At 43.4% G+C, this 27,309-nt stretch overlaps 1 protein-coding gene across 1 annotated transcript; it reads right to left on the bottom strand.

The window, feature by feature from the left end:
- Nucleotides 1-272: 272 nt before the first annotated feature.
- Nucleotides 273-21,998, bottom strand: ZBTB24 (zinc finger and BTB domain containing 24). The gene is made up of 6 exons (XM_007940859.2): nt 21,044-21,998; nt 16,751-16,918; nt 16,094-16,177; nt 15,309-15,392; nt 1,807-1,888; nt 273-996 (listed from the first exon to the last, which is right to left on the bottom strand). The coding sequence occupies exons 1-6, from the start codon at nt 21,996-21,998 to the stop codon at nt 273-275; spliced, it is 2,097 nt and encodes a 698-aa protein (XP_007939050.1).
- Nucleotides 21,999-27,309: the final 5,311 nt, after the last annotated feature.

Raw genomic sequence — 27,309 nt, 5'->3', positions numbered from 1 at the left:
AAAGAAAAACTGCCCCAGTCTTTAAGAGATACAGAAAATGGAAATGAAAACCATTCATTACTACTGAAATGCTAAAACCAAGTCAGAACTATTTTAACACATTATATGCACATCCTGCTGCCTGGAAAGCATGACACATACCACCTAGCTATCACATCTCTGCAAGGATCTGTAAGGCAGCATTTCAGAAAGCCTGACTTTGAGTATTTGCAATCCAGATAGGGCTGGCTTGCAGAGAAGAGACCAAGAGAGAAGTCAAGCATGTTTACAGGTCAGCTGTGCTCCTGGCTAAGTGGCGTGGGCTGGGGTGCATGATGGGTGGGTGGGGGCGGATTAGGCTCCTGTGTCAGCTGCACGTGCTGGGCTGGATCTGAAGTGCTTGCTGCTAGATGGAGCTCCTCGGTTTGCTCTTGATGGGCATGAAGATGTTCCAGGGTTTCCTTGGAGAGTGTGATTACATGCACCGGCCCCGTCTGCGAGGGCTCCATCTGGCCTTCGATCATATTGAGGCTCTGAATGTGTTCCGTTTGCGCCTGCTGTGCCGAAAGAATTAAATTCTGCAGTTGCTCTGGCTGCTGTGTGAGCAGGGTGAGATTAGCAGCCTGATCTGTGCTCATGCTCTGGGAACTCTCAGCAGCAACAATGCTGATTCCCTGGCTCGGACCAGGCATGAAATTGAGGTTATGTACAGAATCGGTTACAAGAAGCTGAATTTCCTGCTCTCCAGAGGTTGAGAGCTGATACGGCTGTAGCTGCAGAATATTCCTGACCTCTTCACTATTATTATTGCTGGATATGCTGCTGGTGTCTGCCACATGTTTCTCCTTGCTATGGATTTTCAAGTGAGCCTTCAAGTTGTCTAAGCGGGCAAACTGTAAATTACACTCTGGGCAGGAGAAAGGCTTTTTGCCCGTGTGCAGAATGCAGTGTCTCCTCTTGGCACTGGAGTCAGAGAAGGATTTGCCACATATGCCACAGGAGTATGGCTTCTCTCCTCTATAAGAAAATACAAAATTGATTTTTAAAACTGAAATACCTGTTTATTCCTTGCCTGATTATTTAGGGAAAAGCAGTTAGGAATAGAGGAAAATGAGCTAGACTGGAAATCCTAAGTCATGGGTTCAACTACAGGATCTGGAGCAAGTCACAACATCCCCTGGCTTCAGTTTCTAACCTAATGCAGGGGAAAAAAAAAAAAAGTAGGGTGGTGAAGGAAGGATAGCAGATGGGATTGGGCTAGATGAGATAACATTTTATGATTCTATAATATATATTTCAGATAAGAAAATATATCTTTATATGCTATGCATATAACTCTTTTTTTGCTTTTAGTTCTCAGCCAACCCAAGGAGGGGTTGCTATGAGTCAGGTCCGACTTGACGGCACATAACAACAGTGGCTGATGATATGTATCTATGTATTTTGACAATAAAATTCAAACATCTCTTAATGATTTCTGATGCAGTAACAAGAACTCTTAGATACAATCTGGAAGTAATCTGTGTGAACAAATTAATTAATCAAAATTAAATAAATGACTCTGTAAATTTTCACCCAAATCATAATTTAAAAAAATTAAATAAATAAATGAAATCATAATGCAAACCTTGATCAGAATCGGTTTTCTCTGATTTTGCCTAAGTGAGGGATTTCTTTATTGTGAAGAGAAAGAAAAAATAAATGACACAGAAAATTCTACCAGAGCACTAATTTGGGAAAAAAAGACTATAGAAGTAGTATGCCACTCCACTGAACTCCAGGGTTGAATGAGGACTCTGCGTAAGAAAAATATCTGCAAAACTTTACCGATGGATTCTGATGTGGGTCTGGAGAGAGCTCTTTGCTGTGAAAGATTTGCCACAGATTTCACAAGTAAATGGCTTTTCACCTAAAAAAAAAAAAAAAAAAAAAAAGGAAAGCATTTTGAAATACACATTCAGCAAAAAACAGAAAACTACCCCATAGTTTGATAATATAAAAAAGAACAAATGCAGTATCACGTTGACTCTCAATAAGCATGCATCCATGAATGACACACTTACCAAGAGCCTATAATGGACCTACCCTGTATGCTAAGTGCTAAGAGGATACAGATACAGTGCAAGGCACAGAGCTTTCTCTTAATAACCTTACAAGTGAAGAAGGAGGTGAGGGACTACATGGAGGAAATAAACACACCCTATCTGTTGTTGTTAGATGCCACTGAGTTGCTTCCGGCTCATAGCCACTCTGTATACAACAGAAACAACACTGCCCAGTCCTGAGCAATCCTCATAATCATTGTCACTGCTGCAGCCACTGGGTCAGTCCATTTCATTGAGGCTTCCTCTTTCTCACAGACCCTCTACTCTACCAAGCATGATGTCCTTCTCCAGGCACTGGGCCCTCCAGATAACATGATCACAGGTACTCAAGATGATGGATGCACTCTAAGGAAGTACTTATCCTTGCTTCTAAGGAGCACTCTGGCTGTTCTTCTTCCAAGACATATTTGTTTGTATTTCTGGCAGTCCATGCTATCTACGTTCAATATTCTTTGCCAACACTATAATTCAAAGGTATCAATTCTTCTTCAGTTTTATTTACTGTCCAGCTCTGGAGTGCATGGGTGAATGAAAATACCATGGCTTGCATCAGACATATCTTAGTCCTCAAAGTGACATCTTTGCTTTTTAACACTTTTAAATAGGTCCTTTGCAGATTTGCCCATTGCACCATATTTACTCCTGTAATTTTTACCTTTACCTACAACAGCAACTTATATCCATACCTTATACCTTCTAAAATATTTCCCATAAAGGTTAGCCCCTTTGACCCTCAAAAAGACCCCCATGCACTAGGGTGATTATGTATTACTCGCACTTACATCTACCTTCCAAATATACCCAAAATCTGCCCACTTCTCACCACCTCCACTGCCAGCCCCCGGTCCTCCTAGCTGGTATCCTGCTGCTGCTGCTTCCCTGTAACCCACTATCAATGTGCCACTGCAGTGATCCTTCAGGTCATTTCCTACTTCCACTGCAAACTCCCGTGTGGTTTCCCATCTCAGGTCCTTGCCCTACAAAGAACCATAGATCTAAACCTCTTATCTCCTTAATCATCCTTAACTTCATTTCCCACTTTCCCTGTCTCACTGCACTCTAGCCTCTCTGGCATCCTTGATGGTCATTGAACACCACGCCCCAAACAAGTCCTCACCTGGGGTCTTTGTACTCACTATCCCTTCTACCTGGCACGTCACCCCCAGGGGTCTCCCACTTACAGCTCACTCGCTCACTTCCACTAAGACTCTGTCAAATGTTACTTTACCAGGAGGTCAGCAACCCCTGCCCTTAAAGCATTTCTCGGTCAGTTTCTCCACTTTCGTTTTCTCATAATGCTACCACCATCTCATATACTACACATTTTATTTATTGCCGTTCTTATCTAAGATGATTCATGGGTTTGTTTCCTCACTCTCCAGTGCCTAGAATGGGGCTTGGTACACTGTTCATGAAATCTCTATTGGGAGGAAAAGAGAAAACTTCCTTTTTTTGATGGTATTTCCTAATTGAAGATCATTTTCAGAGATGCACTGATTTCTTAAGAGAGTGAACTTAATTAAAATGCAGTTTATGCACTATACAACATTTATATTTTTACTGTCATTCCCCCCTGCCACCCCTAAAATCTGAATGTTAGCTGTGTGAAAGCAAGGATTTTTGTCTGTTTTTTTCACTTGAGGTCTCAAGTACCCAGAACAGGGCTTGATGTGTTGTAAGTACACAATACTTTTTTTTTTTTTTTTTCTTTTTTGCTTGACTGAATAAATGGTAAAACAAGTAAAGAGGAAATAATAGAGGCTAGTAATGTTAAATAATATGTTCCTGTCCAACCAAGGTTAAAGTATGTACTGTTTGTTGTCCAATCAAAGGTTCTCAGCAGTTCCAATACAGAAATGAGTGAACTAAACTGCCTTGTGGTGCAAACAAATATAGGCACCAAACCAAACCAAACTCACTGCTGTTGAGTCAATTCAACTCATAGCGACCCCTCCTTGGGTTTCCGAGGCGGTATCGCTACAGAAGTAGATTGCCCAATCTTCCTTCCGAGGAGTGGCTGGTGGGTTTGAACCAGCCTTCTGGTTAGCAGTCAAATGCCTTAGGCACTATGCCACCAGAGCTCCTAACAGACACAAAGAACTCAAAGGCACCCACTTGCACTCTGAGTGGGTATGTTGCTCAGATCTGCCTTTGTTTGTATCAATTCACATAAGCTCTTTAGCAGTAATTGAATGGTAAACAGGCAAGAAAGGATTTTTTGTTAATTATTTTTTTCAAAGCTGGATGTTAGAATGAATTATTGAATCGACTGGTCCATAAAAATGACAAATCAATGGTGAAGAGTGAATTCACTGTTAAAAGGCAAAAGGCCAAATAATGACATAATAAAGATGATGGATTAAATCAGATGCTACCAAACTGTGGCTCCCTGGGCCAAATTCTTCCTGTTTTATTAAAGTTTTATTGGAACATTGGAACATTGCCAGACCCATTGATTTTCAGAATGTCTATGGCAGCTTTCATGCTTCAGTGATAGAGTGGGGTAGTTGTGACAGAGACCCTATGGCCTGCAAATTCTAAAATATTTACCACTTGGCCTTTTATAGAAAATGCTTACTGACCCCTGGATTAAATGATGATCCATTACACTAAAGTAAAATAATTAAGCTGACAATTATTGAACATTAAATCAACGATACCTTACGCTGTTAAGTCTAATAGCAGAGGCTTTGCTTCTGTAAAGCATCATTATCCATTATAATAAATTAGTATTATTCATTTAAATGTTGTTGGTAGTTTTAACCTATTTTTTCTGTAGATTTGTTTTTTTATTTGTATAAGGGCTGGAAGCATAAAGATTTATGCCTAAGTTAGTATTCCTATGTATTAACTTTACTGGAATATAATTTAAATCAATCTCCTGGGGATTGGTGCTATTTTTTTTTCCCCCTTTAAATGTGCTCTCATCTCTTTACCATTTAAGTTTGAAAATTACTGATTTAAAAGTATCTGGTAGGAGCTTGTGCCTATGTTTTGCTGTTACATTATGGTCATTGTTAACTGTCCGCCTTTAAACTTGTTTGGGACTGAGGAGCAACATTCTTGAAAAATTCTTTCCTAGTTTCTAGTTGGATCCATAAGTGTTTACCATCTATCTTGGAGAACTGAAGAGAAGCGAAACTTACTGGGGGGTAATTACCTGAGTCCTGTACTTTGTCCTTTTAAACTTTTGGGATGACAGTATTTGGATCATTGCCCCATTACTGCTCACACTTCAAAATGTGGGGCAACTTGTTATGACTGTTGCTTTAAAATTAAGTCCCTTGCCCTGAGCCAGACTACTGGAGCCCAGAAGATTGTGTGTGGGGAGGCTGGGGACCAGAAGGCCTTTCCTGTTATCTGTTCTCTGGAGTTGGACTGTCTGTGAGTTCCCAAAGCTTGAATTTCAAAAGCATTCTCTGTCTGATATAAATCTGTATGTCACTTTTAGAATCTCTGTGTCACAGGCTCATAAGATTTTACAAGCTGAAGAGAAAACTGGAGTTCAAAGAAGTTGAGGTTTTTGCCCAAGGTCACACAGTTTGTAAGAAGCAGAACTAGGATTTCACTAGGTGCATTAACAAAAGACAGAAAACAACAAATCCATGGAAAACTCCCAAAATACAAACAACAAACCAAACCTGACCAAACAAAAAAGCCAATGTAATTTTAGCTCTGAAGTCAGAAGTGTAAAACCACAAGACCACATGCTGTTGTTAGGGGCTGTCGCCTCTGGCTCACAGCCACTCCGTGTACAACAGAACGAAATGCTGCCCGTCCTGCGCCATCCTCACAATCGTTGCTATGCTTGAGCCCAGTTTTTCAGCCACAGTGTCAGTCTGTCTCATTGAGGGTCCTCCCCTTTGTCACTGACCCTCCACTTTACCAAACATGGTATCCTTCGCTAGGCAACTGTCCCTTCTGACAATCTGACCAAAGTAGATGAGATGAAGTCTGTCCATTCCTGCTTCCAAGGAGCATTCCTGCTGCACTTGTTCTGGGGCAGATTTGTTCACTCTTCTGGCAGTCCACAGTTTTCAGTCCAGGTATTTTCAGTATTCTTTGCCAACACCACAATACAAAGGCATGAACTCTTCTTTGGTCTTCCTTATTCATCTAAGACCATATAAAGATTTTGTTCATGACATTAAAAAAAAAAGAGAAAGAAATCCCTGTTGAATGAATTTAACAGATGTAGAAACTGAGACCCACACAGAAGTCACAACTCCAAACCCGACCATGCTTCATTGATGTCTGCAAGTACAAGCACTGCACATACAATGGCACACTGCTCATGCCCTCCAGAAACAAAGCTCAGGGATCCTAATGCTGGCAAAGAACTGTGAATTAAAAACCAAAACACAAGAAAGCAGCAGAACCCCACTTAACTAGGTAACAGCAAGGGATGAAAATAATTTAAAATACGTTGGGCAGTGAGCTTTCCTTTCCACAGAATCTACTGGAAAATTTAAGGTGCCCTGGTGGTACAATGGGAGCTCTGGTGGCATAGTGCCTAAGGCATTTGACTGCTCACCAGAATGCTGGCAGTTGAAACCCACCAGCCACTCCTCAGAAGAAAGGTTGGGCAATCTACTTCCATAGTGATACTGCCTCGGAAACCCAAGGAGGGGTCGCTATGAGTCGGATCTGACTCGACAGCAGTGAGTTTGGTTTTGCGTTTTGGTGACACAATGGCTAATGCCTGGCTACTAACCAAAAGGCTGGTAGTTTGAACCCACCCAGCAGCTTTACGGAAGAAAGACCTGGCAATCTCCTAATGATTACAGCCAAGGAAACCCTATGGGGCAGTTCTACTCTGTCACATGAGATCACTATGAGTTGCAGTCAACTGGACGGCACCTAACAACTGGAAAATTTAGGCTGGACATTTCTCCAAGCTCCACCTGGGCAGAGGACACCTATACCAACTCGGACAAGTTTGTACTTTCACATTGTAAACTCCAAGGTGAACACCAGGGACTGTAACTGTTTTTCCATAGCTTCCAAATAAGAGCATGTAGGCCTACCAGATTAGAAGGTGCAGTGCCTTCCAAAGGACTGTGAAGTTCTGTGAAGGCTTATCAGTAGAACTGACTCACTCCTGACTAAACACTCAAAACAATTCAATCTGGGTTTATAATACCTCAAAAATGTCAAAAGTTTTTAAAGGCCAAACAAAAAAACAAACTCACTGCCTTGAGTCAATTATGACTCACAGAAACTGTACAGAACACAGCAGAACTGCCCGATAGGGTCTCCAAGGCTGTAAATCTTTATAGAAGCAGACTGTCTCATCCTCTCACATGGAGCGGCTGCTGTGTTTGGACTGCCAGCCTCTGGTTAGCAGCCAAATGCTTTAACCACTGTGCCACCAGAGCTGCTCTTCTTAAGGACAAATGTTCAAAATAATCGAAATCCCTTCCAGAAACAACATTCTCTGGCGAGGGCTCTTTGAGAGAGTGAACAAGACATAAAGACACATTTTCATAGCCCAGGTGAATCTGGGGAAAGTTTTCCTATTCCCCTAGCTTCCAATCTGTCCTCCTGATAACAGGGTGTGGTAGTTAACGTTATATATCAACTTGGCTGGGCCTAGTTTTGAGTGGCTGGGCAGCTGGATGTAGTTATTCCCCATGATGATACTGGTAATCAGCTCCATGGTAGAATATATTGTGAGCAGCTGAGTAGTTGCCTTAGGGATGTGGTCTGCTTCCAGTATATAAGAAGGCGCCTTGAGAAAGATCTTGTACTTTTTGGCACATCTGGATCTTGCACTGGACTGAGTCTTCATCTCAGTAGCCTGCCATGTTGTCTGCTGATCTTGAGACTGTTTCTGGACTTGAAGTAGTGGCCTGCCATGTTGCTTATTAATCTTGGGACTGTGCCATTTTACTTGTCAACCTTGGGTTTGTCAGCCCCAGCAGCCAGCAGGTGCCTGAGTTAAGAGTCGCCTACAGCTTCAGGGAGCAAGAGGCAGAGCTGAGGGGACTTCACCTAGCCCCTAGAGCTGGCTCTTTGAACTTGGACTACTAGCCTCCTAAACTGTAGGAGAACAAATCCCTGTTCCTTAAAGCCAGTCATCTGTGATATTCCTGTTAGAGCAGCACTAGAGGATCAAAACACAGGCTTACATAGCATACTATCTTCAGTTGACTGACCCATTCCTTTTTAAATTTATTCTGTTCTAAAATACTGACAGACAATCTCCAAAGTACTAAACACTGATCTCAGAGCTAAGAAACAAAAAAGATGCTGACTGCCTCAAAAACAATTCAGTCTACCTGACAAGATAAACAAGTAGGCAAGTAACACAGGTCTTTGACTAAACATTAAAATTAGTGGTATCAACAATATTGAGTTCATAGAAGATAATGGGTATGGTTGAGGCAGGATCTGTTAGAATAATAGAGAAACAGAAATTAGGACAAGAGTTCCACTGCCATTGAGTTCATTCTGACTCACAGCGACCTCCATTGGGTTTCCAAGGCAGTAAATCTTTACGAAGTAGATTGCCTCATCTGTCTTCCATGGAGCAGCTGGTGAGTTTCAACTTCTAACCTTCTAGTAAGCAGTTAAATGCCTAAGGCACTGCGTTACTAGAGCTCTTTAGGACTGGAGTACTTGTATAAATAGTGTGACCAAAAATCTGGTGTTGCAAACGACCACATGGTGTGAATGAGGACGGGGATTTACTCTGAGGAGTGGTGGACCTGAAAAGGTGAGGCCAGGCCACAAAGAGCCCTAAATTCCAGGCAGGGGACCTGTGGAGCCTCTCGAAGTTTTCAGCAGAAGAATGACACAACAAAAGTACTAAGCAGATGAATTTAGGAATGATGGGTAGGGTGGACTCAGAGGCTGAGGCTGGAGGCAGTAGGACCAGGCAGAAGTTCCTCTAACAGCCTATATACAAGGTACTGAGGTGGCCAGGGGTGGATGGAGTAGGAAGAAAAGGTAAGGTGACAAGGCTTGGGTGGCAGGTGGGACCTGAAAAGAAGCTTGTTATGTGAGGATTAGACAGAGGCAGTTAAAAGAAAGGTCCAGGACACGAGTATGATTCTAAAGGTCCCACCCATGGGGTTGTTGATAGCACTACTTAAGCAACTTATGGGTTTCCTTTTATACCTTCTTCTTAGCAGTATATCCCATGGCCTCACCCCACCCTGATGACTATAAATACCACCTCTTTTTTCCCACTCTTGCTCCAAGTAGTACCTACTAGTCTTGCAGGACATCATCAGTTGGATTCCCAACAGTCACCCCCTGAAACCAGCAACAGCTTTCTTGGTCCTGGCAGCCCCAGTCAGGTACAACAGCCTTGTGATGCCTCCACTTCTCTCCCCCCTCTTATGTTCAACAATATAATAATCCAGTTTTAAACATTTCAACTCCTAAGTATCATTTCTTCCCACCGTGGAATATAACTTTGCTTTTATTTAAAAATTATCCATGTTCACTGTAAAAGAACCAAGTAATATTGAAAAGTACAAAGTAAATAAAGACCACTCCAAATTTTCCTCTTTTGTGACAGCCAATTCGCACTGCGATGAATGTTGTTGCAGAATCTCTTTGGCCATGTACATGTGAGTACACAATTGTACACCCATGAGATCATCCAGTGCGTGCTGTTCTGCAGTGTCAAATAAAGCCACATCACCACTGAAAAAGGCTGCCTTGTGCTTCATTGTGCAGACTGCCCCACATTTCCTTAACTAATCCCTTACTGATGGACATGTAGGTCATTTTTAAGCCTGTGCCATTCTACACAATCCTGCCTATGATGACTATCCTTATGCAAACATCTTTTTACAACTGGACAGTTTACATATTTATACATATTGCCCAGTAACTTTCCAGAAAGTTCTTAAATCATATTTCTACGAGCAGTTTATAAAAAATGTTTACTTCCTCACATATTTGCCAATCTAATGAAGGGGAAGAAAAAATGTAACAGGACTCTTCTCTGATAAATGCAGGTGAACATTATTTTATACATATCTCTGGCCATTCCCATGTCTTCTGTGAAGTGCCTTTCATTGTCTTCTGCCCAGAGTTCTACTGGAGCACTTTTTTTCTTATTTGGGATATTAACACTGTCACGTAGGTAGCAAATTTTTTTTTTTTTTTTTTTTTTCATACTAACCGTCTCTTAAACACATCTCTTCGTTTCACTCCTTTGACCTTTTTGATATGCTTGGACCCTGCATTTGGCCGAGTCAGTATCCAGATGGGCTTGCACACCTGATGGACCAATAGCTGTCACCTGGAGAGGTGCCTTGAAACTGCCTTCCCTTTTGGCTCAGCCAGGTGCAGCATTTCATGACCACTACCTACGTTTGCCCAAGAACCAATCCTCTCCCTACCTACCTGGACCCAGTACAGTGGAGTCCCAGGCCAGGAAGGCTCTACTCCACCCAAGATGTGGGAGCCACAGCTGAGAATGAGCAGGGCTAATCAAGGTGCCCAGCAGTTCATGCTGTCTGTAGAGAAGAAACCAACCTCCCACTTGCACAACTGCAAAGAAATTTGACAACAATGAGCCCCACTTGGGTATGTGAGGTGGTGCTCTGCCCTCCTTGATGGACAGCATGAAGTACATGGGTCTCTAGCAGCCATGTGTCAGCCTACTGCCAGTACCGCAGACAGACTGTCATCCGATAGCACAGCACCTTCCAAAGGCCACATCTTCAGGTGACAGCACAAAATGCAAATCAGAAAATATGTGGCTTCTGAAACAACTTTCTCAAATGACAGACAGGGAGGCTCCCAGGAAGACTGGGTGACTGAGCAAATGTGAGAAAAATGAAAGGCTCATCAATTATCAATGAAAGTTTTATAAATGACTTAAGAATGTGAAAGAAAAAAAAAAAAAAGGCTGAAGAGCCTCCTTGACTCATACCCAGAATCCTTTCTCTCTGTCCATCCTCCTGGGGCAGCCTGAGTTCCTTCCAATACACAAACAAAATTACACAATCCACAAATCCTCCTCCTCCTGAAATATCTTCCATGGTCCCCTTCCTCCTGACTCCCCACTGTTTGGCAATCTTACCCTACCTGCGCCCCTGTGGACCCTCTCACCGCAGCCCTTGGGAGGGCTGGCTCTGACATCATCAGGCTTTGCACACCCTGTTCCTGCCTGTGAATTCCCTTTCCCACTTCTCATGTCCATCCAGAGCTGACTCCTTTCTTCTGGAGGCTTTCTCAGGAAAGTGGATCCCTGCCATTCCACTGTGCTCACACTGCTGTCATGGCTCTTCAGCATGCTGCACTGAGATTCTGCAGAGAAGGTGTGTAGACTCTAAAGGGGCATGTCACAGTGAGGGGCCTCCAAGTCTCAGGAACGTGGGAATGAGGGACATTAACAGAGGGTCTGGAAACAAGCAGCCCAGAAGATTTAGGAAGCTTCAAATGTAATCCAAAAAAATGAGGCAGACTTAATGAAAAAAAAAAAAAAAAAAAAAAAAGCTATGGCTCAATTTAGTATGCATTATTAGGCAAGGCAAGCTACATGATTGGGGAGCTCACAAAGTAGGAGTTGGAGTCTAAAACCAGTCCAGTGGAGGGGTGGGGCTGTACTGTGGGGTTAGGTCACTCACCAGGCTTCTGCCTCAGGGCCTTGGCTAATTCCCCTAACTTGCCCCAGCTCACCAAGTGACCTTCTGCCTACTGACTTGGTTCTCAGACAGTGATGGCCAGACATCATACTCCAGGTCAGGGAGAGGCCTGAAGGTGCTCAGCAAAGCTCCATGGCCGGGGAGCCCACTGCACTGTCTCCTGCCAGTCTCCTGGTTCTACCGCTGCCGTTTCTCTGCTGCTGTGTCCCACCATCTCTTGCCCTCTCCAGTATTATGTATGCCTCTCAATGTCTCCTGGGTCAAGGACATTCTCAGTGCAGGGATCCTGGTCTAAAGGCTGGACTCTGCTCCCATCTCTTCTTCTTGGTGGCGACAAGTTCCCCCTTTCTGCCTTGGGACGGCTCATTTTAGGCCTAATGGGATGGCAAAACTGACCTATCCCCTAGGGCTACCTTATTTGCATGGTCCCAGCATGCAAATTATTTACATTATTAGCAAGCTATCCAATCCCCTCAGTGAGCCACAAGCATTCATTTACATAGCCCACCCCATCATTGGTAGGAGTTACAAAGACCGTGGCTAGAAGGGCCATATTAAGTAATTCACTGCACTGTGGTGGTGGTGTTGCTACGTGCCATCGAGTCGGACCCGACTCATAGCGACCCTCCTTGGGTTTCCGAGGCAGTATCAGTATGGAAGTAGATTGCCCCATCTGGAGTGGCTGGTGGGTTTGAGCTGCCAGACTTCTGGTTAGCAGTCAAGTGCCTTAGGAACTACATCACCAGAGCTCTCCATTGCACTGTAGATGGGATAAATACCTTTTCTGATTCCAAAGTCATACAAATAACTTCATGGAACTCTTTTTGCCTTTTTTATACATCACAAATCTTCCATTTTCCTGTTCTATGTTTAGTTCGCTAGAATTATAAGGGACAGAACTTTTTTGTTCCTTTCCATTCTTACATTCAAGGCCTCATTCTACCCAAAGACCAGAAGCATCATTAAGCCCTATGTTTAAAAGACAAAAACCAAGATAACACGTTTCATCTGTATCATTAATCGGCCTGCCTAAGCCATCTCTGCTCTTCTCCATCCACACCCCAGGTGTTCTCATCACAGCTTCACATACTATTTACAGGCTATCAGTAAGGGTGTAAAATCCTATCTCTGGCCCACATCTGTGCCTGCTCTCCAGACTCAAGTACCAACTGCCAACTCCACATCGGTACTTAGATGTCAAATAGACATCTCAGGCCCAACACGTTCAAAATCTAACCCTTGGTTTGTTCCTCCCCCAGTCTTCCCCAGGTTTTCATTCTAGTTGCTTCTGCCTCTCTTTTTTCTCATCCACACCACCATACCCCATATCTAACCAGGCTGCCTCTTCCTTCAAAATATATCCCAAATCAGACTACTTGTCACCATTTCCACTGCTACCACACTGGGCCAAGCCACCACCCTCTCTTCCCACTGGATTACTCCAACAGCCTCCCAATAGATCTCTCTGCTTAGACCCAGGCTACCTCTCACCCCACCCCACATGGTACCTGAGTGATCCTATTAAAATTCTACATCAAGTCATGTTGCTGTTCTCCTGAAAGCCTTAAATACAATCCAGTCTTTACTGCAGCCTCCAAGGCTCCTAAGATTTGTTATTATTCAGTGCCACCGAGTTGATTTCGACTCACAGCAACCTCATGTGACCGAGAACTGCCCCACAGGGTTGTCTACACTTCGTAATCCTTATGGGGGCAGACTGCCAGCTCCTCGCTGCTGCAAAGGTGCTGGGTGGGAGTGAACCACTAAACTTTAGGTTAGTAGTTGAGTGCTTGACTGTTTCATCACCAGGGCTCCTTTCTTAAGCCTAAGTACATACAAGAATCACCTGGGGAGCTTTCCAAACTACCACCACTAGAGCTCTATCCCAGGTCAATTTAATCAGAATCTCTAGAGTTGAGACCAGGCCTTTCTTTCTCAGTTTCTAGGGTGATGGAAGCAGTAGCTAAGGTGAAACCCCTGCACTACATAGACTCCAGCTGCCTCTCATTTCTACTTACAACACCCTCTTCCTCTCACCTCCTGCCTCAGCCCCTCCTACCCTCTGGCATTTCTCCAGCAGGTCAGAAGCACCCGTCTCAGGACTCTGCACCAGCTGTTCCCTCCGCCTACCATGCTTTCTCCTGGGTATCCAGTGGCTTGCTCATTCCCAAATCACATTTGGCTCTCCATCTAAGAAGCCACCCCAGTGAGGCCTTTCCAGGCCAGCCCCATGTAACACCTCCCCTTCTCATGCTCTGTCCTTTTACTCTACATTTTATTTCTTCACAACACTTACCTACCACCACACATTACATTAACCAGGAGGTTGATGTTTCAAACCCACCAGCCACTCCTCGGAAGGAAGGTTGGGCAATCTACTTTTGTAGTGATACTGCCTTGGAAACCCAAGGCGGGGTCGCTATGAGTCGGGTCTGACTTGATGGCACATAACAACAACAACAACAACACACATTACTTATTTGTTTGCTCTTTGTTTCACCTCCTAGAATGTTAGCTTCCCAAGAGCAGAGGCTCTCTCCATCTCATTCACTGCTGCATTCTTGGAGCCTAGAACAGTGCTTGGTGTCCAGTGGGGGAAAAAAAAAAATTAACTGCCAATGAGTCGATTCCAACTATAGTGAACCCCTTTGGGTTTCTGAGGTGGTAAATCTTTACAGAAGTACATTGCTGGTCTTCCTTCTGCAGAGTGGCTTGTGAGTTTGAACCTCCAACCTTCCGGTTAGCAGTCAAATGCCTTAGGCACTACACCACCAGAGATCCTTGGTGTCCAATAAGTGCTTAATAAAATATTTGTCAAATTCACTTGTTAAATGAATTAAATTTCACAAAACCTATTAATGACAATGTTTGTAGAGATTGCATAGGAAACTCATGCCCTATGACATTTACTGACTTTATAAAGAATAGTGTGTTTTTAAAAAATTGTCCAAAGCAACATAAACCAATATGACATGGGATTTTGGTAGATAATTTAACAGAATCATTAAGTTATCAACCAACAATGGAAAGTTTTTCTTAGGAAATTTAAGAGGCTTATTTTTAGTAAGTGTTCTTGACCAAAAGGTTGAGACCCACAGTTCCACATTTCTGATCTTCACTGAAAGCATGTGAGCTACTCTAAACAATCCTGCCTCTTCATCCCTGAAAATGACTGTTCTGGAGGTGGCAACGTGCAAGTTATAAGCACTGGTGCTAGAAGCAGCTGGAAAAATATGCTACCTTTGTGCTTGTTTCATTTTCCTTCCTTTTCTGAAAGTATCTTGATGATCTTTAATGCTGAAGTAAATTATGAGTCAAACACAGAACCAGACTCAGACTTGTACTGTTTTCTTGTATTACATGAATTTCCACATATTAAAAGTGTTCAGTAAGTGATTTCCATTTTACTAATCTACAAAGAGATGTAATTTTCCCATAGAATGGTGCTAACAGCATCCTGCCTTGGGCTTTTAAATGATCTATTTATAAAATTCCCATCCAATTTATAATAAACACTCCCACACACAGTCTGAGGAGGGGACTCAGAGTACTTCATTCCTTACTCTCCTGGAAACATCAAGTGTCCACAGAGGAATGAGGAGGTAGAGTTTACCTGTGTGTGTTCGTAGATGTTTCTTTAGCTGAGACACATCCATGAACTTGCGATGGCAGTGGTTGCATTCCGGTAATGAGTGGCCTTGTCGCAACAATAAAAAAAGTGTCAGTGCTTAAATGCTCTCCCTGCACTTCTTCAGTGATTTGTGTTAATGCACTTCCTGAAAAATAATCACTTTAAATATGGTGTTTTAATAAAACAACAACAGTCATTTTTTTTATTCATCTGGTAACAGTTAATATTTTCTTATATACCTTATCTCATGAGAACACAATGCTTCCCCAAGAGAGCGGAGACCCTTCCAATTTTCCTAAATGTAACTTCCTTTTTTTCTCAAAGCCCTGGTGTGGCTATAGCCAAATGACTGCAAAAGTTGTTTCCAACCCCTTTCCTCTCTCAATCAGATAACAGGAAAGAGAAAAGGACAATGGGCAGAGCCAGGTGGGAGAAAGCCTGGACTGAGAGCTACGGTGCAGCGACGGCTCTGACTGGGCACCACTAGAACCCAATTACCTGGCACCCTCTCAGGCAACTGGTGCTTTTGAAAGATACCAATTTTATAGAGTTTTTGTGTGCCATACACAAAAACTGTAGAATAAAAATTAAATGTAAATTACATGGTAGCAGAGAATAACTCGAGAACATCTAATTTAGATTGCTTCTAAGACCCTTTCCCCTAAACACTCACTTACCTACAATTTGAATCTAATGTTTCAGAAAATATTAATCTGTCTCTGTGTTTCCCCCACCACCAATCCACACTTTCTCCTACTTCACTGTACCTGTATGAACTCGGTAATGACTCTTTAGCTGTCTTTTCTGGCTGAAGTACTTTCCACATTGATCACAGGTAAAGGACTTCTGTCCTGCCAAATAAAAAACAAAACACTAAAACATGCGAAAACCATTAAAAAAAAAAAACCTAGAATGCAGAGAAGATAAATACACAGTGAGCCCAGGTACCTATTTTCTACAAAATGAAACCAGTGACTTGTCTGCAAGCCTTCAGAGTCTATGGCATTAGTAACATTAACAGTGTGAAAGTACATAAGGCAACAGGGAGTGATGGAGACTGGAGCAGAACCAGGGCTTCAAAATGGTTCATTCTAGGTCAACTGGAATGAACCAGTTCTAAGCCCTGGGTAGAACTGGGGAATTCAGGTTTCCCCCAAAGGCATTCAGAGTAAAATAACCTGTAGTGGTTACACAAAACATGTTTTGCACACTTAAGTCCCAGTGGCCAGTTTACAAGCCCTAGCTTTAAGGCTTAATGCTGTATACAACTCTAAGCTACACTATAACAGATGCACCATTCCATCCTTCAAAGACACCATGTGGGTTATGATACCAGGCTAAGACAAGACCACTTAGATCTCAGCAATGCGCACGTGGGAATGGGAGACTGGTGGCAGCTGGCCTCCTGGCGCAGGTCGGGCTACCTGAGTGCAGGCTCATGTGTTCCAGCAGTGAATGCTTGGTGGTCAGAGCCTTGCCGCACACGGTGCAGGTGTACGGCCGCTCGCCGGTGTGCATCCTGGTGTGGACCTGCAGGGAGTGCTTCTGGGCAAAGCCTTTTCCACACTCGTTACATTTGAAAGGTCGCTCCCCTGGAACAAGAGCCCCAGAAGCATGGTGTAAGCAAGAATCCATGTGTCTTTCCCCATTCCCTCCCATTTAAAATGACAATAAAGGGATCTCTCTTAAAAGGCACAGATCCCAAAGAAAAACGAACAGGAGAGCAGACATCAGCAATAAAATTTTGGAAGCAGAAACAGATGAATCGGTGGCATGTGCTAACTGTGAAAATGGGGGTGAGGGAGGTAATTGATAGACTGTTTCAAAGGTAGTTTACTCCCCGCCCCCAACCCAGTCCCCTCCTGCAGACTGTTCTCTGAAGAGGGTAAAACAAAGGGTCTCTGGCTTGGAGGTTGCCAGGCACAATTGAGTGGGACAACCACAGGGAGAGCAAGCCAAAGTTCCTATCTGAGATGATGAGACTTCCCTGACCTTCCTCCCCTCTTCATGCTCCAAAACACTGGCAGCCAGGCATACAGCCTCCAGGCAGGCAAGCAAAAATATCTTCTCCCGGAATGTGATGAGTTCCAGGTAAGAGAGCTCAGGATACCAATGCCAGGCATGACAAAGGAAATAGGGTCCAGCCACAAGTCCAGTGAGGCCACTGTCTCCAGGCCTTATGCACACTTGCAAAATTGCATAATCAGAAAGCAGAGTAAGTTTGGCTAGAGTTTTATACTTACTTAGCTTTTCCTTACATTAAATATGAATTTTAAAAAAATCAACAGGCATTCTGTAGGAAAGTCTCTAAGAGGCAAGGCAGAGACCAAAAGGTACAATAAGAAAAAAGTAACTTACAGAAACAAGAGACTGGCCAGGGTGAAGAAAACATTAAAAATTAACAAACAAGTAAATGTTATCATTAACATACAGAGATATTACATTGTGAAACGAAAAGGGTGATATTTAAAAAAAAAATTAGAGAAAAAGAACTCCTAAAAATAAAAAAATAAGATTAGAAATAAAAAAAAAGCTGAAAGATAAAGTGGAAATCTCCCACAAAGTAGAACAAAAAATGAAGGAAAATACGAAAAACGATCAAATAGTCAGAAGATTCATCCAGGAGGTCCAACATTCAAATAGTGAAAGTTCCAGAGAAAAAAATAGAGGGAAGGAAACCGTCTATGAAGTAATTCAAGAAAAATTTCCAGAACTGAAGGGTATGAGTTACCAGACCGCACAGACCTACCCAGAATCCACTTCATGGGAATAAAGCAGATCCACACTAAAGAAATCCACAGCAAAATTTCAGGACATGGGGGCCAAGAAGAGCTACCTGCTCTTTTCTGCTCTGACACACAGGGGGTTGCCAGGCCTACATGCTGATTTTCTTAACAAATTCTTCTTAACTATTTAAACTCTTGGAGCGCTGGTAGCATAGTGCCTAAGGATGTGACTGCTAACCAGAAGGCTGGAGGTTCAAACCCACCAGCTGGATGGTAGGAGCCTTAAGCTCTAGTTTCTATATTTAAGCTCACAATTAAACTGAGTGATGTACGCTGTTGTTGTCAGCTGGCGTCCAGGCGCCCTGACTCATGGTGAGCCCATGCACAATGGGATTGGACCATTGGGATCCATAGGGTTTTCACTGGCTGAATTTCAAAAGCACATCACTAGGCTTTTCTTCTGTCGTTTTAGTCTGGAAGCTCTGTTGAAATCTGTTCAGCATCACAGCTACATGCAAGCCTCCACTGAGAGGTTACGTGGTGGTTGTGCTTGAGGTGTCCTGGCTGGGAATTGAACCCAGGTCTCCTGCATGGAAGGCAAGAATTCTATCACTGAACCATCAGATTGCCCTCCAGGGAGATATAAAAACCAGACCAAGCCAGACACACTGTCATCAAGTCGATTCCGACTCAGAGTAACCCCCACTGAGTTTCTAAGGTTGTAAATCTTTACGGAAGCAAGGACTGCCTCATCTTTCTTCCATGGAGTGGGTGGTGGGTTTGAACCACTGACCTTTTGGTTAGCAGCCAAATGCCTTAACCACTACCCCACCAGAGCTTCTTAAGGATACATGTTGTTGTTGTTGTTGTTTGCCGTCGAGTCGGCCCCCAACTCATAGCGACCCCTCCTTGGGTTTCCGAGGCAGGATCACTACGGAAGTAGGATTGCCCAACCTTCCTTCCGAGGAGTTGCTGGTGGGTTTGAATCGCCAGCCTTCTGGTGAGCAGTCAAGTGCCTTAGGCACTATGCTACCAGTGCTCCTTAAGGATACATAGGCAGTAACTAAAACCTGACCCAAAGCAGAGTGAATTAAGGGTATCGAGAGAGAGCTCAAAGGAGGGGATATCAGCTACAGCTATACTATCCAATATGGTGACTATTCACTACATGTGGCTATTCAAGCTTGTATTAAAATTTCAGAAGTTCAGCTCCTCAGTCACATTTGCCACTAAGTGCTCCACAGGCACACGTCTAGTCAGTCGCTACTTACTGGACAGTGCATACATATATTGGCCAGCAGGTTCTATTGATCAGCACTGGGCTAAAAAAACCCAAAACCTGTTGCTGTCCAGTCTATTTCAACTCATAGCAACCCTACAAGACAACCCTCACAGGGTTCCAAGGCTGTACATCTTTATAGAAGCAGACTGCCACATTTTCTCTTGGTTAGCAGCTAAGTACTTAACCACTGTGCTACCAGGGATCCTTAGCACTGGGCTAGAGGGACCAAAAAGGAATAAGCATTCATGGCTGGATGGCTGCGTGAGAAATCTGTCCAGACAGAAGAAACAATCCAAGCAAAAGCACAGTTGTGCTCAAGAAAAAATTATGTTTAAGAATCAGAAAGTAGAGTAGGTTTGGCTAGAGTTTTATACAAGAGCTCTGGTAGCATAGTGCCTAAGGCACCTGACTGCTAACCAGAAGGCTGGCAGTTCAAACCCACCAGCCATTCCTCGGAAGGAAAGTTGGGCAATCTACTTCTGTAGTGATACTGCCTCAGGAACCCAAGGAGGGGTCGCTATGAGTCAGGTCTGACTTGATGGCACGTAACAACAACAACAGAGTTATATCTGTAAGTTAAGACTGAAAAGTTCAGCTGGAGACATAACTTAGTTGGCCTTGAACCAACAATTCCAAAGAAGAGGAGTTCTAAAATCAGGCTACCTGGGTTCAAATTCCAGCTCTGTCACTAAATGGTCAAGTTACTTAAGCTTTCTAAGACTTGGTCCCTTTATCTGCCCAATGGGTATATTACCTACTTCAGAGGATTGCTGTGACAATTAAACACAGTTGTTGTTGTTGTTGTTGTTGTTATGTGCCGTCGAGTCAAACCTGACTCATAGCGACCCCTCCTTGGGTTTCCGAGGCGGTATCACTACGGAAGTAGGATTGCCCAACCTTCCTTCACACACAGTAACATGTATAAATGCTTTAGTACAATGCATCACACAGAAGTTGCACAATAAATGATAGCTATTATCATCATCCACCACCTGTCGGTTTATTGTACTGTGGTGGCTGACGTGCTGCTGTGCTAGAAACTATGCCACTATTATTTCAAACACCAGCAGGCTCACCCATGGTGGACAGGTTCAGTGATGTAACCAGACTGAGGCAGACGAGGAAGACCTGACAATCTACTTCCAAGAATGAGCCAATGAAGACTTTATGGACCTTAACAGAACACTGTCCAACTCACTTGCATTAGACACATATCAGGAAGGATCAATCGCTACTAGGTGGACACTATGTTTGGTGAAGGAGGACCAACAAGGGTGTGGAAGACCCGTGGTGAGATGGATTGGCACAAGAGCTACAACAGTGGACTCAAACACACTGGTAATTTTAAGAACACAGGACCAGGTGATGTTTTGTTCTGCTGTATTAAGTTGGCCATGAGTCAGAGTAGACTGAACAGCAACTGCTAACAACAACATTATCACTAACCCACTATCGTTAAGTTGATTCTGACTCATAGTAACCCTTTACCAAAGTAGAACAGCCCCATAAGGTTTCCACGGCTGTAAATCTTTACTGAAGCAAACTGCTTCATCCTTCTCCAATGGTGTGGCTGGTGTATTCAAACCGCTTACCTTTTAGTTAGCAGGAAAAAGCTTTAACCACAGCACCACCACAGCTCCTCAACATTATCACTACTACCCCAAATTCTAAAACCTGCTCCAATAAGCTACAAGTGTGCGTGTAATTACCAGTGTGGCTCCTCTGGTGGATTGCTAAAAAGTGATTGTACTTAAAGACTTTGCCACAGTCTTTACAGCGGGCCTCAGGGCCAGGGCGTTTTCTCCTTCCACAGACCCTCTTGGCAGAACCCTGATCCTCTTCATCCCCGACGAGTCTGTAATCTTTCAGTTTGACAGATCTCCGAATCTTCCTCTTGCTGTACCGACTCTGGGTGTCCTGCCCATCCTGGGTCTTGGGATCACAGTTCTCATCTTTTTCAGCTGGCATTTCTTCCATTCCCCCCGACACACAAACAGGCTGAGATGCTTCCATTTCTTTCACTGGAACCTGCTGGTTCAGCACACCACTGTCACCTTCTTTAGCCATAAAATTTTGTCTATTTTGAACGGAATTGTTCACTCTTAGTTGGATTTCTTCCTCTGCAGCCAGTTCTGACTTCCCCTCCTGCAAACTGTTGACTTTCCTTGGTCTTCCCCGTTTCCGCTTGGGAGGGTCATTTTTCTTATTAGAAATAACCACCACTGGAGCACCAGCAGGATTCAGAGTTGCCGGCTTGGGAGAGTTGTGGTTATTCTGAAAGTCTGTGTAAGCCTTCACCAGGTCATAGACTTTTAAGAACTGTGCAGTTGCCAGGATTTGTTCTGTAGTCCTCTCACTGGCATGGAGATAACCTGTGTAAATGAATTCCAGCAGGATGCTAAATGTATCAGCAACCATGCCTTCCAGCATATAAATGGACTGGCCGACCTCCCCCTCTTCAGCAAACATCATTGAGAAGTATTCGCTACTAGCAGCAAGTAAGGCTTTGTGGGCTCGGAAATGCACATTCTCCACTATTAAAGTGATGTCACAGAGAAAGCCCTTCTTCCTCTGATCCTCAAAACTGGCCAAGACAGAGTCACTGTGAGTGTCTGAGTGGACAACAAGGTGTCCAGTAGGTTGCTCTGGTGATGTTTCTGCCATTTTCTTTAGAAGACAAAGCTTAAACCTGAAATAAGAAAACAATACTGAAAAAGGAAGAAGCAAGGTTAATCCCAACACAAATGAACCTGCTGAAGAAGACTGAAGTTGTCTGGGATTTCATTTTACTTGGACCCACAATCAACACACATGGAAGCAGCAGTTAAGAAATCAGACATTGTGTTGCACTGGGGAAATCTACTGAAAAAGCCCTCTTTAGTGTTGAAGAGCAAAGATGTAACTTTGAAAATTAAGGTGCACCTAAGCCAAGCCATGGTATTTTCAACCATCTCATATGCATGTGAAAGCTGGACAATGAATAAAGACACTGAAGAAGAGTTGATGCCTTTGAATTGTGTTGAGGAAGAATACTTAAAATACCATGGGCTGCCAGAACAACAAACAAATCTGTCCTGGAAGAAGCGCAGCTAGAATGGTCCTTAAAAGCAAGAATGGCCAGATTTCATCTCACGTACTTTGGTCATGTGGTCAGAAGGGACTAGTGCCTGGAGAAGGATATAATGCTTGGTAAAGGCGAAGGTCAGAGAAAAATGGGAAGACCCTCAAAGAGTCAAATGGACACAGTGGCTGCAACTATGGGCTCAAGCTTAGACATTGTAACGGTGGTGAAGGGCAGGGCAGTGTTTCCTTCTGTTGTACATAAAGTTTCTATGAGTCAGAATCGACAAGAGGATACCTCACAACAACATTCACTTCACATTGTGAACTATATATACATATAAAACCACTGCTATGGAGTTGATTTTGACTCATAGGGACCCCTACTGAGTTTCCCAGGCGATAAATCTTTACAGAAGTAGATTGTGCCCTCTTCCTTCCACAAAGTGGCTGGTAGGTTTGAACCACCAACCTTCTGGTTAGGCACTGGTGCACCAGAGCGTCTTAAATTTTACCATATATTACTTTTTAAAAAGTCAATTAAATAAACGTAGTTTTTGAATTATCATTCCTATTGAACCATTAACCTGGTGCATTCATTAAGCTGGGTGCACTCCCAACATCCATGTAATCTTTCAGGGTCTGGTGTCTTCTCCGAAAATGAAGGAATTGGGACCGACCATCTCTAAAGTCCTTCCCAGCATTAACTTTCTCTGATTGCACACATATGGGAATGAGAACTAATAAACAGTGAAAGCTAATAAAGATGAAGAAAAAGGTGAAGAAATTGTACATCAGCAAAGCTACAATAATAGTAATGTAAGCTGCGTTGGCTACGCTTCGGAAATGCAGTCTGAAAGCCCGGTTGGCGTTAGAGTATGCGCGGAGGCTGTGGCCGACGGGGAGGGAGCAGCGGCCGGCCAGGTAGGACAGCGAAGACGGGGAGAGATCCACACGGTCGCGAGGGCCACGTTCACGGAAATCCGGCCCCAGGCGGACCTACCTCTCGGGTGCGTCCGGGGGGTCCAGGTCGGGTCGCGGGTGGCCCACCAGCGGCGTGGAGGGGGCACCCGCGCCAGGCCACCCGAGCACGTCAGCTCCGCGGGCGCTCCACTGAGGCTCCAGCGCAGCCGCAACTTCTGTCCACACGCCGCCGCCGCCAACCCGGAAGCGCTGACGCTAGGAGCCGCCTGCGTCTGACCACGTGGCCCGTGGAGACGCCCCCGGCTGCGGGTTGAGAAGTGCGGCGCCACCTACGGAGCTCAGGTCTGGCTTGTTTTTTGCGTTTTGTTGGGCGCGAAGGGCAGGAGTGAGAGCACCCCGACCGCGCAGTGGTTAAAGCGCTCAGCTAGCAACTGGAAGCTTGGCTGTTCGAATCGCTCATGCAGCAGAAAGATGTGGCAGTCTGTTTCTGTAACAGTTACAGCCTTGGGAACCTTATGGGGCATTTCTACCCTGGCTTCTAGGGTCACTATGAGTGGGAGTGGACTCAAGGTAGTGGGTTTGGTTTGGGTAGGAGTGACGTTGTTATCCTGCAAATTTGGAAGTTTTATGTCATATTAGACTGTCAGGTCCTCACCATCACCTTAATTTTGTCTCCTCCTTGATGTCGAACCTGGCATTAAGTTCTCGAATGTGTGGCAAACGAATGAAATCTCTTTTACAGTTATCATCATCATTTACTTCCTAAATATTTTCACATGTGTCCCCCCCTTTCTGTTTCCATCTCCAATTCTTTTGCTCAAGGTAGTGAAGAGAGACTTCGAGTCAGACTGACCTAGGTACCAAGTGATTGCAGGTAAATTACTTATCCTCTCAACCTTGATTACCTGATGTGTAAAAACCTGTAAAAATGGAGATACTAACACTGGTGCCAAACTTGTAGGGTTACTTTGGTGTAAATGAGTCATGTATACCAAACTAAACCAAACACGCTGCCATCGAGTCGAATCCAACCCATAGCGACCCCTCCTTGGGTTTTCAAGGCAGTATCACTACAGAAGTAGATTGCCCAACCTTCCTTCTGAGGAGTGTCTGGTGGGTTTGAACTGCCAGCCTTCTGGTTAGCAGTCAAATGCCTTAGGTACTACACTACCAGCGCTGCTACTATCATGTATGCGGTAGGCTTAATAAAGCTATGACTAGAATTAAGGAATCCTGGTGGCATAGTGGGTAAAACATTTGGCTGCTAACCAGAAGGTTGGTAGTTTCAAACCCACCAGCTGCTCTGTGGGAGGAAAATGTGTTTTATTTGGCAATCCTAATTGGAAAGGATTTTTGGGTTTGACAATACAGAAAAGTTAAGATTACCAAAGACTTTCTCATTACAAGAAAACTAGAAATGACACAGAAAATGTATAATTGAAAGTACAGGAAAGTAAACGCAGTCCCAGAAGCCAAAAAGTAGACTGAATTAAAACCTGAGTGGTAAGCTAGTTGTGATAGTTGGAGCTGTGTGTCAACTTGGCTGGACCACAATTCCGTGTGGTTTAAGCTGTTATGATGTGGTTATTCCCATGATGGGATCAGATGATTATGTTTTGAGCAGGCAATCTGTTGAAAGGGAGTTTTCCTAGGGGTGTGGCCTGCTTCCAGTATTATCTATGGACATCCTGGGCAAAGAGACATTCTTCTATGGATTGGGATTCTGTTGTGCTGCCTACAACTGTCAGTGAGTGAACAATCCACCATTTGGCCTGGAGATCTTGGATTCATCATTTGTTGGAGTCAACAGCTGGTGTACTGCCTGCCAGCCTTGAGCTCCTCAGCCCCTACAGCTGCAAGAGTCAGGAAAAGCCTCCAGCTTGACGTTTGATCCGGGAACTTTGGACTTGCCAGCTTCTATAAGTGTGTGAGCCATTTTCCTAAGATAAATTTCTCTGTATATACATATATGTAAGGTTTACTGGTTTTGTTTCTCTAGAGAACCCAGTCTAACACACTAGTCTTTGAATTACTAGGGAATTTAATGATACCAGGGCCTAAAGACTTAGGTTTTTAATGGCTACATTGGGACCAAGATAAAAAGCATTTGGTATGTGTGAGGTTGGGAGTTAAAAGAGACCTTCCCACACAAGTCAGGTCACTCAAAAGGGATATAACCTCCATGAAGGAGTGGGCTAGAAAAAAAATCTGTCTACTGGCAAAGGGAGATTACAAGAAAATGTAATTTTCTTGGCCTTGGCTCCAGGTGAGGGGCAAAGCCTCTTTTGAAAATTTGTGACTGGGCAGAATTTTAAACAGGACTCTCCCCCCCAAAAAAACTAGAAATTAAGCAATAGAATTAAATCAATAAAATTTAAACCTCAATGGATAAAATATTTCAATTAAATTTATACATCCATACACATAAAACTCAATGGACAGGTTAGTAGCTGAATAGAAAATCAGTGATCTAAAAGACAGATCTGAAGAAATTGTCCAGAAAAGTAGTCTCAGATGAAAGAAATGGAAAGTATGTAGGAGAGATAAAGAGGCATGAGAACAGAATGAGAATGATTTATTATACAATGTAATTGAATCCAGATGAAAGGTTAGTGGGAATGGGAGAGAGGCAATACTTAAAGACAATGATGAGAATTTTCCAGAAATGAGGCAAAACACAACATCTACAGATTTGGGGAGCACAAGAAATTCCAAGATTAAACTAAAAAATTCACACTTAGATACACTATAGTCTAAATGTGAATCATCAAAGACTGTTGTTGTTGTTGTTATGTGCCGTCGAGTCGGACCTGACTCATAGCGACCCCCCTGGGTTTCCGAGGCAGTATCACTACAGAAGTAGATTGCCCCATCTTCCTTCTGAGAAGTGGCTGGTGGGTTTGAACTGCCAGCCTTCTGGTTAGCAGTCAGGTGCCTTAGGCTCTAAGCTACCAGAGCTCCCCATCAAAGATTAGAAGACCTTAAAAGAATGTAGAAAGGAAATGTTGCTGTTGATTTAGTGTGCCATTGAGTCAATTCTGACTCATAGCTACCTTTTATAACATATAAAAGAAAACCAGTTACATTGACAGCTGACTTCTCAAAGCAACAGTACAAGCCAGAAGTCAGTGGAATGATATCTTTAAAACCCAACTAGTGTTATTTCATACTATAAAATTATCATAAAAAACAAGGACAGTATCAAGACAATATTATTGTTGTTGTTATGTGCCATTGAGTCAGACCCAACTCATAGCGACCCCTCCTTGGGTTTCTGAGGCAGTATCACTATGGATGTAGATTGCCCCATCTTCCTTCCAAGGAGTTGCTGGTAGGTTTGAAACCGCCAGCTTTCTGGTTAGCAGTCAAGTGCCTTAGGCACTATGCTACCAGCGCTCCCAAGACAATATTAGACAAACAAAAAGTGAAAGCATTAACCACAAACCCCCACTAGAGGAAGGAAAATAACCCCAAGAGGAAAATATAGGATACAAGAAGGAATAGTGAGAAATAGTAAACACAAGGAAAATCTAAACAAATATTGATATGCAAAACTGTTGTTTCTGAGTTAGATCTGACTCAAGATAAGCTTACGTACAACAGAACAAAACTGTGCCATCTTCATGATCATTGGTATGTTTGAATCCATTAGTGAAGTTGTTGTGTCAATCCATCTCCTTGAGGGTTTCCCTTCTTTTACTAACCATCTACCAACCACTACTCATCTGTCAAGTCTGTCATACTATGGTGCCTGGAGTGTTGCTATGATGCTGGAAGCCATGCCACTGGTATTTTAAATACCATCAGGGTTACCTGTGGTGGGCAGGTTTCAAAAGAGCCTCCAGACTAAGAAGGATTAGGAAGAAGGACCTAGCAATCTACTTTTTTTTTTTAAATTTTATTTTGATTTGGGTGAAGATTTACAGAGTAAATTCACTTTTCATACAGCAGTTCACATATACTTTGTCTCATGTCATTGACCAAAATTTAC

This window comes from Orycteropus afer, unplaced genomic scaffold (genome assembly GCF_000298275.1).
Source record: "Orycteropus afer afer isolate SDZICR_OR568_19922 unplaced genomic scaffold, OryAfe1.0 scaffold00072, whole genome shotgun sequence".
Taxonomy (NCBI): Eukaryota; Metazoa; Chordata; class Mammalia; order Tubulidentata; family Orycteropodidae; genus Orycteropus; species Orycteropus afer.
This window is presented reverse-complemented; position numbering and strand designations above follow the sequence as displayed.

Bases quoted from the DNA above. Each gene is read 5' to 3' on its own strand.
- ZBTB24 (XM_007940859.2), bottom strand. From the start codon at position 21,998: ATGGCAGAAACATCACCAGAGCAACCTACTGGACACCTTGTTGTCCAC. The intron at 16,919-21,043 runs GTAATTACACGC...CTCTTGTTCCAG, and splicing joins CCACCAGAGGAGCCACACTG to GGGAGCGACCTTTCAAATGT. The intron at 1,889-15,308 runs GTAAACTCTACC...TTTTTTTTTTAG, and splicing joins ACATCTACGAACACACACAG to GTGAAAAGCCATTTACTTGT.